General features: G+C 36.6%; 1 protein-coding gene and 1 long non-coding RNA gene across 24 annotated transcripts in view; one reads left to right on the top strand and one right to left on the bottom strand.

The window, feature by feature from the left end:
• Positions 1-15,939, bottom strand: part of TNNT3 (troponin T3, fast skeletal type) — a 54,225-nt gene that overhangs the window by 1,399 nt on the left and 36,887 nt on the right. For 22 of the 23 annotated variants that reach the window (XM_039340487.1, XM_039340486.1, XM_039340485.1 and 19 more), the window contains 8 exons: positions 11,255-11,279; positions 10,224-10,269; positions 9,855-9,971; positions 8,838-8,915; positions 8,536-8,649; positions 7,655-7,764; positions 6,681-6,771; positions 5,592-5,632 (listed from right to left, as the gene is read on the bottom strand). In XM_039340487.1, coding sequence (XP_039196421.1) covers positions 5,592-5,632; positions 6,681-6,771; positions 7,655-7,764; positions 8,536-8,649; positions 8,838-8,915; positions 9,855-9,971; positions 10,224-10,269; positions 11,255-11,279 — 622 coding nt within the window. Of the gene's footprint in view, positions 1-1,364; positions 1,406-5,591; positions 5,633-6,680; positions 6,772-7,654; positions 7,765-8,535; positions 8,650-8,837; positions 8,916-9,854; positions 9,972-10,223; positions 10,270-11,254; positions 11,280-15,939 lie in introns of all 23 variants that reach the window. The other variant, XM_039340464.1, reaches the window with a different exon arrangement.
• The window catches only part of LOC120306735, a 182,094-nt gene that overhangs the window by 148,098 nt on the left and 18,057 nt on the right, over positions 1-15,939 (top strand). The window lies entirely within an intron of this gene.

Genomic DNA, 15,939 nt, shown 5'->3' with positions numbered 1-15,939 from the left:
GTAGCTACGTGTTTGGTGAATTGGAGTTTAGATTATGTGCTATTGGGACACTTGCAATATGAAATCTTCCAGGGAATGTGAGAGATAGGGAAATATAACAGTAAAAGGAGTATCTTTAAAGCTTACACGATAACAGTGGTAGTTTTACATATGGGAACATGTCAGTGACATCACCATTCATATACACAAACAGCGAATACTTTACCTGTCATTTAACATGGGACTTTTTCTCCCCTAAAACAGCCTTTGTCCTCAGAGACAAGTGGCTGTTGCGTGTCTTCTGATGATAATAGACATATGTGCTACAAACTTAACATTTATGTGCTGCCGTATCTTCCAATAATGTCCACAAGTATCAATTATAAAAATACCTTATTGATGCAGTTGACAAAAAATTGGTATGCCTTATTCCTGTTAGTTTCTTTTCCTTTTATTTTTTCTTTGTAAGATTTTGCAGCCAGATCATTTCATAAAGCTCATAATCTTTAACAACCCTCTTAGAATTGTATTCTTTTTATGTTTTGTCTTCTAAAGAATGGCACATCATCCTAAGTAACTTTCAGCATACCCTATTGCCTTTAAAGTAGCATAGATTTATCTGAATTGCCTCCAGTTCTGCAACAAGGATTATACTGTTTATGAATTAACAGGGCCAATTAAGAGCTATTAATGAGCCCGAAGCACCATTCATTGAATGATATACATAATATGAAACATATAAGCAAAACATCTAGAATTATATGCATTTAATAGAGCCAGGCATATCAGTGCACTGGTTTTCCTTCCCTGCATGAGAAGAGAAGTTTTGAGAGTTCGTCCTCCCATACAGTCATTTCTTCTAGAACTATCCCCTTTCAGCCCTTGCTTTCATTTGATTACTGTTTCGCCATTGCCTTTATCTTTAAAGCATTAGGTTTCTGAATTGACTCATGCAGCAATGAAACTATGGAACCAAACAAGCAGGAAATAATTTGAATTAGATGAAAGGAGATAAGATTATATGATGCATCAAAAGAACCATTGGGCACACCATGCCACATGATTTCCATGTGACAGTGCCAAATTTGAATATTAGTGTTATTAAATCCTGTTCCTTACAATCTCGGAAAGTATGCTTTCCATGCCAATGTAACACATTGGCAGCCTCACCAAGATTGACAGGAAAAAAGAGGGGGGGGGGATTATAGATTCATTTCAGTTTCTCCAAAGTATTTTTTAAAGGAAAGAAAAAAGTGGGCTTTAGCAACTGTGCTTATCCACTTCATTCCCTTCCAATAAGAAATAGCTGGAAGAAGACTGAAGTGACTACTGCAAACAGATGGATATTCCAGTCTTCACACTGGACAAGTAATCTAGGTACTCACTGTTTCTGTGCCTGATCAATCCGATTTCTGAAGGTAGTAATCTGCAAACAAATATGACTAAGTTTTAAAAAATGACCTGCTTCCCATGGAAAGAGGGATTAGCCAGTTGTTTCACCTCAGTCAGATATGGGCAGGAGGTTGTAGACTTGAGAGCAATATGCACAAAATGAAGTCAAAGCTGAAAGGATTTATTCAGCAAAGCAGAGCAGAAGAATAATTTTGACTGCAAAGCATAAATAGGTAGGACAAGGCAATAATAGGAATATAAAAAGGACAAAGGACATCTCTTCAGTAACTGGGAACCTATCTTCCTTACCCAAGGTAATTATGGATGTCCCTCAGATTTTTTCCAGCTAGTAGATAGCATCTTTCCTGGGTAGGTCTACTCCAGTGGAGGTGAACCTATGGCACGGGTGCCAGAAGCAGCACTCAGAGCCCTCTCTGTGGGCACGCACACCATGCCCCGGAGATGGCAACCGTCCCTCTTCAACCAGCCGCCTGCTAACTCGCCGAGGTCCCATGTGGCCGGATGCATCCTGGCACGGCTGGTTTCCCTCCCCCCGTCTCAACCCTCCTGGCCTTGTATGATCTCCTTTTCCTAGACATGACCCACTGCATCGCCTCCTCAGCTGTTGGTCAGCTGGCCGTCCAGCTCAGAGGTGGCTTCTCTGAACTGCTGGCAGCGAGCTGCGGAGCCCCAGACTGCGCCGGTCGAGGGACCGGCAGGCTGGGCTGCTGACGGACACTGTCTGCCCCCATGTGCTCACTGGCCTCTGTGTGCGGGGCCCGATGGTGTCAGGCAGCCACTGCCCTGGCCCCTGCCTCACCTTGCCTCGCCTCTCCCTGCAGGACGAGCCTCCTGCCCACTGCCCAACTGCTAGAGACTCCCTGGATCTCCCCCAACCCTGCCTGGCCCCCACAGGCATCCCTCCCCATGAGCAACATCAAGGTGACCATGCCCACCTTGGCCACACCCACCCAGTGCCATGACCACCACAACCATGCCCACCCAGTGGGCCACGCTCACCTGGCACCCGGCGATAAATAAGTGGGTTTTGGGTTGCAGTTTGGGCACTCGGTCTCTAAAAGGTTCACCATCACTGGTCTACTCTATGCTAAGGTTCAAACTAGTTAAATTGCTTGTCATCTTTTACAAAATATATAAGGCATAAATAACACAGTCTCTGGAGATAGTTTGGTGATATACTTTAGCAGTAACTTGAATTAAACTCTGACTTTTAAATAACTGGCAAAGATCATTAATCTATTTTTCTTTCTTGAGATGTTGAATTAGGGAGTACATGTTCATTTAAAGATTATCTCTGCCTTTTTATATCAAGTTCCAGGTTTCTGAAAACTTGTATAATGTCCTACTGCAAACTCATCCTCCTAATTATATGTGCATTTTTGTTTTTACTTGTTGCCAAGTAGCTAGCAAAAATTGGTGTGAGATCTATCAGCCCATTCATCCTTGTTTTCTTATTTTTTCCAAAACAAAGGGAGAAAAATAAAAAACCCATGTTTTGAAAAGTAGAATGAGAATTTGAAAACATTCTGATTTTACCCATAATATATATATACGGAGAAGATACTAAAAATCTGCTCCAGCAATAGAAAGTTTCCTATGCATAAATCAAAACAGAAAAGCTGTCAGCAGTATTTGAAGAAATAATCCTTCTAAATAAAGCCATGTCCTCAGTAATGACTTAAAGTGTCTTCATGGCATCACCAACCATAACTGAGGTGATGTAATTTATCTCTTTATTATTTTGGTACAGCAGTGGCCGAATAACTCTAGAAGAAGCTATAAGCTGCTAGTGGACAAATTACTTAAAACTTCCTTTGTTACCATATCAGCACAATTATTTTTTTTTAATCATGATTTTCCCTCCTGTCCTCATAATAATCAAGACTAATTTATTTGGGTGAATTCTTCTCATCTCTCTGCCTAGCTGAATGAGGAAAAAAAGATTTCTATGACTGACTTAATTCTGTCCTTATCCAAAGGAAGAAACTAAAGAAACCCAGATCTTACAATTCTGTCAGGATAAAGGTTGACCAATTTTAAAAAAAAGTCAGATCTGGGCTATTTCCAGCTGTGAACAGACACTTCCTATTTAAAAGTGATCCTGTTATTTCACAAATCAATGGAAGGCTTTCCAAAGAGTAAAGGAAAGAAATATTTCAGGTTGGAGGGAAGACGACCAGGAAGCATGCTGGAAATTTAAAAACCATTTTCCAGGTTTTGAGCAATTGCAATTTTATGAGGTGGAAATGCTTCAATTATAAAAGAAATCAAAATATAATTTCTGGCTCAAGGAAATAAAGAGGATTTTGAAAAAAATATTTTTTACCATTATTTACAGCATCTTCCTTAATATTTCCATTGCTTTGTTCACAATGCAATAAACACACTGCTTGCATCTTAAGAGATGGCTGGCCAACAGCATAGTTTTTTCTTTTAAGTTTCCTCTAAGTAGTTCTTATTGTGCAGCAATTCAATTTATTGTACAGTAAATTCACAATATTCAAACCATAAGATGTCTTGTTCACCATCTTGGATTCATAGGGTGGGACTTTCTTCCATTACAAGCAGAAACAGGAGACTCCAACATTGGAAGCAACACAACAACATGAAAAAGGATAACTCAGCTGCCCAATATACTTACTTGCTTACTTGTAGATTTTGAACACGTGCCTTGTGGAACTGAGGAACTAATATTGAATCCTCCTCTTAACCAGGTATTTGATTAAGGAACTTATTTACCAGAGTACTATTGGTGCTTATGACTTACCTTCTTTTCTACGTGTGAAGTAAGATAGACAATAGGCATGGCGCTTGGATTCCTGGGTAACAAAGTTGGGCAAGAAATGGCTCTAAAGCAGTGCTTCTTTTATTTTGCTTTCTTATGAACTTTCCATGCTATCCAGCTACAGCTCAACTGTTCTTAGGATAACAGCAATTTTCCCTTTAATTGTACAATTCTTTTTTAAAAAAACAAAACAAAACATAGGAGTTGCCTTGGTGGATCAGAAACAAGTTCCATCTCCCAATTCAGTTTTCTCTGGTTGCTGTTTGATGCCTGCTCCAATCATTTGTATCTAATTTATTCAATTGACAGGGATTAATGGGAACATTCAATAGCTTCTAGTGCTGCTTCCATATCATTAACATAATCCAATAGATTTCTCTAAATTTGTAAAACAAATCTGACAAAGAATGGCCTCTTTGTCTTCTGGCTCTCACCTACTCTCTGGTGTGATTTTTGTATAAATATAAGCAAACAAAAAAGGCTTCTGAGGTGCTAGTTGATCTTTCTTACCTGTCTTTTTCTAAATGTTTGTGGAGATTGTCAGTCATCCAGGTCAGAGTTGTGTCAAAGTTGCTTTTTTCTTTAAAAGGCAACTAGATTGTTTTTTTCTTGAGGAAAAAGAAAACATTTCTCATCCAAGAAGCTTCATCATTGAACAAGAAGCAAAATGTTTTCTTCTTCCTCAAGAAAAAAACAGTCCAGTCGCCTTTTGAAGAAAAAAAAAAACACCTTTGAGACTGTCTTTTTCTATTTTCTTTTCTTTTCCTTTTTTTGGACATGTGGGAAATTATCATGTATAATTTGCAGCCCTTATTATTAATAGTATTTTTAAAACACCCCCCCCCCCAACTCCTGATGTTTTCGTTTATAGAAATTATTTTTATGACACTCCAGTCATTCTATGAAGTAGGAAACTAAGATAACAATTGAATGGAGAGATCACCTTAAAGAACTGGTTTTTCTGCTGGTATCACTTATTTTCATTGTCCTGCGTTCATTTAGAACAATGTTTTCCAATTTTAGCTTGGGAATTCTGGGAGTTGAATTCTTAAAGTGGAGAAACACTGATTTGGATGACTGACCACAATCTTTCCAATCTACTGCCCTCTGCTGCCTTTAGCTATGCTTCCTGGATTGAAAGCCAACACATCAGGCTAAGAAAGGCTGATCTACAGAATATAACATTAAATTTCTATTCAGCTACCAGTACTTCTGAATTAATGCAATAAAGTTTGATGAAGAAAAAAAGGAGGAAGAAATGTGGCTATTTCTTGCTTTGTAAGCCAGGAATTGAATGCCAGCCTGTTGTTTATCTATGCAAATTTTGAGTTTCCAGACTCCCAACATGCAAGAGGCTCATGCATGTAAAAATCTTTTGCTGCTTATATCATCTGGGTGAACTCATTGTACTTACAACCTGGCCAGTGCCTGCACCCTGCAACGTAGTGATAAAATCTAAGAGAGATTAAGATCATTATTGGCTTTGGGGTTCTTAACAAATTGAATTTTTTTGCAATAAGTACTCAGAAACAGAAAAGCATTCGACTTTTAACACTGTCAGAACTCTCTCATTGTTTTGTGAGTGCATTACAAAGAATTATCTCAACATCATAAAAGCAGACAACTGCTGTAAGAAGGATGCCTTATTTTTCCCTATTTCCAAAATAAAATTCCAAGCACGGCAAAGCAATAACGGCCCATTTTCTGCACATCTGTGCAATCCACCAGTTCTCCTTCATTCCTAGGCTTAACTTTTTATCTCCCCTCTGTGCAGAGTGTACAGCTCTATTACCTATGAGCAATTAAATGTGCAATTGGATGGCAAATTATTTGGCTCTATTTACAATGACAGAGTTAAAACATAGGTAGAGTAGTTGTAACCATGCTCATAGTTTGTAGACAAATTTGGAGTATTTTCTTCCATACAATATGAAGAAATATAATCTATATTTTCTTTTAAAAAAATGGTAATTATCTTGTAGCATTCTCAAGACAACAAAAGAGAATGGTGCTGCCTTTTCTGCCTGCATAAATTCACATGAAGATAAGGCTGGAGAGTTAATAGAGGCTGGGGACATCAGAAGTGAGTTCATTATTGATCTCATAGATATTTCTGACACTGCCTATGGATTTATACAGATGGTTGGCTCCCCTGCTTGGCTTGGCTGTGATGGGGTTTAATATCATGAATAAGCCATCTGGTTTATGAAGATGCTTCAAAAAGAAAGATGAACATATTAATTAATATGACAAGTTATTTCATAATATTTTCAGGCATATCATGAGGATATATCTTAAGTAGAAGGCAGAAATCCACCCTACGTGTATAATTGAGAAGTTATCATTCTGGGATAAACTGAATTTTGTTGATAAACGTTCAGGATGGTATATGGGCTTTAATAGTTTTTCTATGGTCTTCAGCCCAGGTCGCCCTTAGAAGCATAACTGATTTTACCCTGAAAATAAAACAAAAATCATAGCCAACATCTCTTTCTCTACTCACATCATATCTCTGTCTCTTGATCTTTTCTAAATACTCATATTTTTCCGTTTCCAGCTGATACAGCGAGTCCCACAATTCTTTGGCTTTCTCCCTATTTATTTGTGAAGAAGTGGAGATATAATAAAGAATGATATACAATTCAAACAATTGGCAACTACAAAGAAACTTATTTACATAAGCTCAATATTTCTTAAATTTATGATCAAACTGTTGGGAGACTATTCAAATAGAAGTCCAACACAACTGAACAATTTCAGTTTGTGGATTTAATTAATCCCTCATGTTCCTTATGATGAGTTATTTGAACACCAAAATATCAACAGAGAGCCTGACCACTTCATTACTTACCCTCTCTCTGGATACTTAATGAAAAAACTGAAGTATCTTGGTCTCAGTACAGATACTTGGGGGAATCATATTGTTTACTTTCCCCTTTGGAAATACTTGTTTATTTGTTCTTATTCCCTGCTTTCATAACTGCTAATCTTATTCAGAAATATTTCATATACCTTTGTGAGAACAATATCCATATATATATTAACAGGAATAATTTTTAAAATATACGCAAAAGGATTTCTCTTTATAACTTTCAACATGCTTGAACATTTTTTTGTAATTTACTTATATTTATTTATATTTACTTAAATATAGTGGCCGTACCTGTTTTTTTTACTAATTTACAAATGTTGCAACTGCAGGCAGAAGTTATAATTTAATCTGTTCTTTTTCTTACTATATTGATTATTTTTAAATTATCCATTAGAGTTAAATATTATATATTAATGTTAAATCAAATTTGATAGCTCATCAGGATTAAATATTTAACTGCATAATAACAAATGTTGTTTTCTTAAATATCCCCTCCTATTTTTTAATACCAGAAAAAGTACTAAAACAAATTTGAGCATAAGCTCAATCTTGTGTGTAGTACAAGAGGCAGTGAGGGAGGTGGGGTGGGTTACTTTTTTTTTTACCTCAGTTTGTCGTCACCAAGGTGATCAATATTCAGAGGTTTGCGTCTCTCTGCTAAAACTTTCTTCTTCAGTTCCCTTGCAGTTTGTTTCTTTCCTCTCTTTTGATCAGCCTGTGCAAAACGAGTTTAAAGATGATTAAAGAGCCAGTTTGATCTAGTGGCTGAGGCACCAGGCTAGAAAGCAACAGTCCATGAGTTCAAGTCCTGCTTTAGCCATGAAAACTAGCTAGGTGTCTTGGGGCCAGTCAATCTCTCATAACCCAGCGCACCTCAAAGGGTTGTTGCTGTGGGGAAAATAGGAGGAAGAAGGTGTGTTGGACATATTAATGGAATATAAATAAACAAATAATCACTAGATCTATACCATTGAAGGAATTAATGAAGAACATCAAAACCTGGCAGTAGAGCAGTGATCCTGAATTGTAAAAATGCTTGATCACAATTCATATCATCCTCCATTAATGCACTAAACATAGTGCCTGAATTGTAATCTGATATATTCAGCTGCCATCAGATCAGCACTAAACTACCCGTAATTGTTTCTAAGAATTTGCCAACATGCCTACTTTACATATCTTTCTGATTCATTGCAGGACATGCTCTAGAAGCCATAAGACTTGTTCCGCAAGGCTGAAGAGCCATTAGATCAAAACTATGGGAAGTTGTGAAACTCTATCTCTCTAGCCTAAAGAAAAAAAAGTAGGGGGGGGGGACTTAAAACAGAAACTAGCAGGTCCTTCTTGTGGTGAACTTCTTTGGTCTCTTCTTGAAAGTGCACATTTTTGCCATTATAGCATTAAAGAATTCCTAGAAATTCTTGGATAATTTTCAGATCAGCTGTGCTCATTCTTGATCACATTCTGGCTTTCTCAGTAGATTTACCTTAGCCAAATAGCTGCTGTATGTGGCACCCATAGAGGAGAGAGCTTTCTTCTTCTTCAGATCATCTTCAGCCCTCCTCTTGACATCTTCCTCCTCTCGTCTTGCCTTTTCCTCCTGTGAAACAGAAAGGAACAAACTCTGCTTCATACCTGGGACTCATAAAGGCAGAACAGAGAATTTGGGTCTGGGACATAATTTTTGGGGAAGTGGTAAGATAAAGCCCAAAGTCACAACTCTTAACACATCATTTTACATTCAGGGCAATGAGATACCAATGACAAAAGGTTGTAAGACAGACTCACAGCAAGTCTGGCCTGACGCTCCTTTTCTTTCTCAGCTCGGATTCTTTGCTGCTCAGCCCTCTCAGCTCTACGTTTTTCCTATGCATTGCAGAGAAAAGGCAGTAATTTGGTTAGAACTGTATTCAGTTCCAGAACAAAAGGCATTGGAAAATGTTCCTGAGAACAAACAATTGAAATTAAATTGTGAACAGTATTAAGATGAGACTCTAGAAAGAGTTCAGAGAAGGGCAACAAAGATTATTAGGGGACTGTGAGGCTAAAACATATGAAGAATGGTGGCAGGAATTGGGTATGTCTGATTTAATAGAAGGACTAGGGGTGATATGATAGCAATGTTCCAATATCTAAGGGGCTGCCACAAAGAAGAGAGTGTCAACCTACTCTCCAAAGGACCCAAAGGACAAGAAACAATGGATGGAAACTAATGAAGGGGAGAACCAACTTAGAACTAAGGAGAAATTTCCTGACAGTCAGAACAATTAAGCAATGGAACGACTTGCCTCCAGAAGTTGTGGGTGCTCCAATACTGGAGGTTTTAAAGAAGAAATTGGACAACCATTTGTCTGAAATGGTATAGGGTTTCCTGCTTGAGCAGGGGGTTGGAGTGGAAGACATCCACGGTTCCTCCCAACTTTATCATTCTATTATTCTGTTATGACAAAAATGTTCTTGGGTTGATAGTACTAATAAAACAACTCAGAGGCATCTGAATCAAGGCCAACAATGTTTTCTAACATCTATAAGGTATATGAGTGGAAATTCAAGAGGGCACTAAAAATATTACTTTTTTTACATCCCAAATGACTAGTAACACCATTGTGTAATAATAATATACTGACATTTTAAGCTGTATGAAACAGGCATATAGACACTTTGAAAACATGGCTACTTATAACAATTATTTCATGCAATTTATGTTCAGCAAAAAAATATCATAAGTCCTTTAACTTTTAATTTGTCTTCATGATCTATCCTTATGCTGAAGACCTTACAATAGTTTACTTGAGGAAAACTTACAATTCTCTCTTTAAGAGACATTATATCTTCTTCTTCTTTTTTCCGGCTTTCAAAGTGACTATCAATCAAGGCTTGAAGCTCAATCAAGTCTTTGTTCTGCCTCTTCTTTTGAATGTCCTGGGGAAAGAAAGACAGGAACGGGTGTTCCATGATACCAAGTATAATGATTGAGATAGTGTAGATTTCCCCCACAGAAAAAACTTTACATATTCCCATTTATTGAAACACCAATCAGTTGCATCAGTTATATCTTCTCATAGCTATGGAACTTATTCAGAATGATTTACATACTGGGATATAAACCACTTTCTTGTCTAAAATTTGGACAGGCAAGGCAAGAGATTCACTGGAAGAACCAGCAATACTCACATCAAAGTCTACTTTCTCGCCTTCTGGGATCTTAGGTGCAGTCAACCTTTGTGGATGTTATGAAGAGAAAGAAAAGTACATAAGTTCCTGAGAAAAATATTTCAGAAGTAAAGGGAAGAGATATTTTTGGGAAGATTTGTTTGCATGACAATTTAACTGAAATAAATTTGTTCAAATTCTATTTAATAAAATCATACTGCAGGATATGGGAAGTTGAATTTAAAACTACTAATGGGTTTGATGCACTGTCTAGCAATAATCATATTTTTCTTCCAAGTGCAAAATATTAATATTACAAATTATCAATTCCAATTCTATTAGAGAGAGAAGCATCAGAAATAGTTTGATAAGTTCTAAAAATGTGAATGTAATAATCATGATTAAGCTGGATTTTTTTGGTCTGCTGAAAGCATTGGCTCTCTAGAAATGAATCTGAATGAAGACGTTGTATATCTCTCATTTAATTATAATGTAGTGGGAAGTGTGAGTGAACCTCTGTTCTTTTTGTCTGACGTCCTGCTTTACCAAATAGCTTGGGGTTTTTTTATTACATCACCCTTCAAAACATTAGAGAAATATTTATCCTATTAGTCACTCTCCAAATTAATCTTCCCCAATCTGGTGCCTTCTAGTTGTATGGAGATTGCAATTCCATAATCTCCAATACACAGAATTAATAGCTATAGTCTGGAATTTATAGTCCCATCTGCAGGTATGAGGTTAAGGACAATTGTTACAACATATCCAATAAGATATGTCAGTATCTTTGCGTGTATTACTGGACTGGATGGACCATGTGTACATTTCATTGTGAAAACTTATTTTGTATTCAAAGGAGATCTTTACATTTCATCCTAAAAATGAAGTATGAAATATGTGGAAATTACAGGTAAATATAGCTAACTAAATGTGAAAGACACAAAACATCTAACTGGTTATCATTTATAATACATGAACCATGAACATTTAAAACCAAAGAACTTTACAAGAATGGTTATAATATTACTCCATTAAACATGTCCTAAACTTACGTTGGTATTGGTCTGGGTTTCTTCTCTAAATATAGCAAATCAGGAAGTGAGCAGGAGAGAAAAGGGAAAAAAAAGATGAAGCAAGAAACAATAGATTAAATCTTCCTTCATTTGCTAAAGTCAAAAGATACGCGTAGTTTTATGAAATTAAATATATTAATTACACTTTTCACATATCACAAAGACACTCTTTGACAAACTAATTTTACTTAGAAGAAAAAAAGTTCAGAACAATAAAAGAGCAGTCTGCGTGAAAGCTTTGGAATAATATCCAGAATGCAATAATTCTTTTTAATGACTGCACCTAGTTTTCAAAATCTTAAGTATCTTCAATAACCCCATACATTATATATGAATTCAAAGAATTCAGTCTTGCATTGTTCTTACTGCCTTTTCTTTTGGTTTTGGACAGAGTATTGCTTTTTGGACAGAGTACTTTGTACAATATATAGTCTAACTTCAAAAAATTGATCAATCTGCTTCGGAATATATAAAATGTCTAAGGTAGACATGTTAAACTCGCGATGTCACGTGAAGTCACACAACTTATCGGAACTTTTCCCCCATTGCCGGGGGGGGGCGGTTTACTCGTGACACATCCAGCCCATGGGCCGACAGTTTGACACCCCTGGTCTAAGGTATAGAAGTGATTGGGAAAAAATGTTATAATTATTCATTCAGTTCAAAACCAATCTTAAAGCAAAACATGACTCTCTTCTTCCTTTCTGCTAAATGAAAGCAACATTTAATAATAGCACCAGTTTTAAAATAGAGAATTTGCTTTGGAAAATAACAAAGCTGAGTAAGAATTGCCTGATAATTTTATATACAGACATTTCTTTTTATCCAGTTTCTGAATTATTCTAATCAAAACCAGACAAGGAACTATGCAAAAATAATAATAAATGTTGAAGGGGAAAATGAGATATGAAAACTATGACAAATTACAAGAAGAAAACCCATTGGCTGAAAAGCATTATTTGTTTCTTGCACAAAATAGTTTTCATACAATTATGGAATGTTCCTGCTTTTTTTTCCTTTTTAACCAAACTCCTATGTCCACTCGTGTTTTTTTTTCTAATCATGTTACATCTTAACATATCTACTACATTCATATGGAGTTCTTGGTGTTTTCTGAGCTTAGTTGTTACTTGGAAACATTTCATTGGCCAACTAGCTAATATTTAGGTAATTATGTTACCTAGTTGGGTAATTAAATATCTCCCAACAACTAAGCTTTGAAAACAACAAGAACTCCACGGTTCAACCCCGAGGTGCATATATTCTCTTCTATTGCTACTAAATTTATGCTAAATTATATATTGTACAATGTTCTTGCTTAAGTGGTTGTTGCTTTTAAGAAGTTTTCCAAGAACATCTGGTTTTTAAAAAAGTTTTTTTTATTTGTTCCAGGAATAGAACAAATATTTATATACTTCCAGAATATAAAATAAGAGTAAAACCAAAGGAAAATAAAAGTTAATTCTAATTCAGTTTAGGTTAGAATATTTCTTTTTGAAGAAACTAGATAAAACATATAAATAATCATCATGGCAAAATCCTTCTGATGTCCTTTTTTAATTTTTTTATCTCAGTCCCTTTCTTACTTATAAATATTCAGAGGCATACGGTAATTCCTGCACAAATCCTGCCAAAAGATAAAGCTCATCCTTAAAAAGAGCAAAACAAAACAATACAAAACAAAAGTGAAAGATAAACTCAGGAGCTTTAAAAGAAAGAGAAAATTGAAAGGTTATTGATGTCTCCCTTCAGAATCTGAAATGTAGAAAGCAGCAAAACTCATTAGTAAAAACAGCTGTCATTCATCCATAGTGTCCTTTATAACTTTCTACCAGGACAGCTTAAATTTAGAAAACCTCATTAGTGGCATAATAAAAATGTCAGACTATGAATAAATGCTAAATGCAGGTAGTCCTCAACTTAAGAGCACAATTGAGATCAGAATTTCTGCTGCTAAGCGAGGCAGCTGTTGAGTCAGTTACGCCCGTTTTTACATTTTTGCCACAATGGCTGAGCGAATCACTGCAGTCGTTAAGTGAATCAGGCAGTTGTTAAGTGAATATGGCTTTCCATTGCGTGATTGGAAGCCAGTTGAGAAGGTGGCAAATGGTAAAACACATGACCTGGGACTCTTACAACGGCTGTAGATCCACGATGATTGCCAAGTGACCAAAGTTGAATCACAGGACCGTGGGTGCTGCAACAGTTGTAAATGCAAAGACAAGCAATGTCACTTTTTTCCAGTGCCGTTGTAACTTTCAATGGTCACTAGTGAAGGGTTGTTAAGTCAAGGACTAGCTGTATCTGTAGGTGTGTGAAGTATATGGAGGCTGATATTGGTGGAAATATGCAGGGAGTGTTTTGTAGGCAAAAAGGGACTGAAACATATTTTAAGGCCAGAACAACATTTGGAAGCATCTCAGGGAGATGCCTCTCCAACTCACTGGGTTATAAGAAAAAGGCTGGCACAATTATACTTGCAAAATTCTTAATTGTAGCCCAGGTCAATAAATGTAGTTTTACCTTCCTGTGACGTTGATTTCCTGGTCTGTTCTACCTAGTGGGACTGTCATTAAGGGATTTTCTTCCAGGGGAGATAATATTTTTAAAGGAAATGTTTTTTTTCAAACCATAGCAAGTAAAGGAAGGGTTTAATACTCCATGCAATTACACTTGGATTATGGGATAGCGGATGCATTTAACACCATATTATAGGTATTTTGGCCCTAAATGAAAACTCTTTTTCATCTATTGGGGATTTACTGATAGAGACTGTATATTTCTGAAGGCTTGGTTTACAATAAAATTTACTCCTAACAAAATGAAAATATTAGCTGTGTTATAACCATAATGATTTGGTCCAATTTCTGGTATTATGATGAGTAAGGATTCAGTGCAGAATAAAAAAAAAATGTGTTAGTAATAAGGATATACTACTTCCAAGATCCACCAAAATATCATAATCATATTCTGCTTCTTCAAATGGAAATGGAACACAAAGGAAGGTAGCCAATTAAATACTCCTTCTCCATGTCCACCATTTGTCAATTGTCCTGTTTTTCAAATCAATCTGAAGAATCCATTTGTTGAAATACCAGTAAAACTATTTTTAGACATTTCTCCTCCTTTCCTATCCTTAGTTCTCCACACTTCTTCCAAATCTGCTCTGAAATGAATGCTCAGTCCTTCAAATTTTGGGGAGTCCATAATGGGCAAAGGAATTCCTTCTGCCCTTATTCTTATCTCTGAAGGCTAGATTATACTCTTGTTGTGGGTCAACACCCAAGAAATTCTAACCTTCCTTGGGCATGTGCTAGTATGTGTACAATGAGACCTTTAAAGAGAATCTAAGCTATAAACTCTTGAAATAGAGTCTTCCTGGTTTTCATGCAAAGCATCCTGTATATTTATGGCCCTAGATAAATAATTTTAAAAATTGTTACTAGAAATATCCAGAAACAATTTCCCCAGTTCTGTTAACACCCACCTCAGTTCCATCAAGGTCCTGTTCTACATATCCTCAATAGGTTTTCATGTCTTGGTTATTCATAGAATAGGTTATGGTATGTGCAATCCAAGACTTTTAGGACAGCTTGTGTGAAAGGGGGAGGGGAGACTAAATTAGGCTAACATGCTCACAGAGCAGCTGAAGGATGCTACAAAACTGTCTTTATAATGTTCCTTCTGGAGCAGAAATCAAGTGTTAATCACCTGGTCTTCCCAAGCTCCTCAGAGCTGTATAACACTGAAGAGACATTGGGGGGGGGGAGGCTGCACTGATCTGAAACTGATGAAAGGAGCCTTGGAATATATACTTGGCAGAAAAGAACAACAAAAAAAAAAACTTCCAAGAATATGAGTATGGTAGCTAGACAAGGGTTTTACTTACCACCTGTAAACAACAGATCACCCTATCATTTAAGAAACTGATTTTTATATATTTTTTTAAATCCTCTAGTTTCTCAGATTATTTGCCATGTTGTATGAAAAATGGATTGAGATATATTGGCATTGTTCAAGAATTAGAGGAAAAAAATAAGACAGAAGTAGAATCTTCTGGATCTTTGAGTTCCAGGTTTCTACATGTATTTCTGAAATAAAAGCTAAATGAGCTCATAGTCTGGGGCAGGGGTGTCAAACTCGCAACGTCATGTGACATGTCACGACATATCGTGACTTTTTTGCCATTGCTGGCAATGGGGTAGGCGTGGTTTTGCTATGATGCATCCAGCCCACGGGCCAGCAGTTTGACACCCCTGGTCTGGGGCATCCCATCTGAGGACAAAAGGTGTTCCTATTAATATTAGTTGACAGACTTAACCTGGTACCATCTAGCTATCTTGAACCATAACCTAAAGATAAAGGGAATGAAGACCATGCTTGTTAAGAGTTTAAGCATTGAAGACCAGTATATTTGAGAATTCTAGGAATTGTAGCCCAGCATTTGGCTGGTCATTTATAGATCCTAAGATTAAAACTGATCAATTGAAATGATAGTGACATATTTTACACATACATATTAAAGAATTGTAATGAGCTGCCTACAAAATAAAAAAGGAAGCCATTAAACATTTGATTAAGTAGAAGGAGGAATGCCAGTTGTAAACACAGATTTTCCTGGGGTATCACTTGGTCTAGGTCTAGCTGTAATGGAGAATAATCAT

This window comes from Crotalus tigris, unplaced genomic scaffold (genome assembly GCF_016545835.1).
Source record: "Crotalus tigris isolate CLP2741 ecotype Arizona unplaced genomic scaffold, ASM1654583v1 scf7180000017749.438534, whole genome shotgun sequence".
NCBI classification, from domain to species: Eukaryota; Metazoa; Chordata; class Lepidosauria; order Squamata; family Viperidae; genus Crotalus; species Crotalus tigris.
The sequence above is the reverse complement of the archived record's forward strand: the minus strand, read 5'-3'. Positions and strand labels throughout refer to the sequence as shown.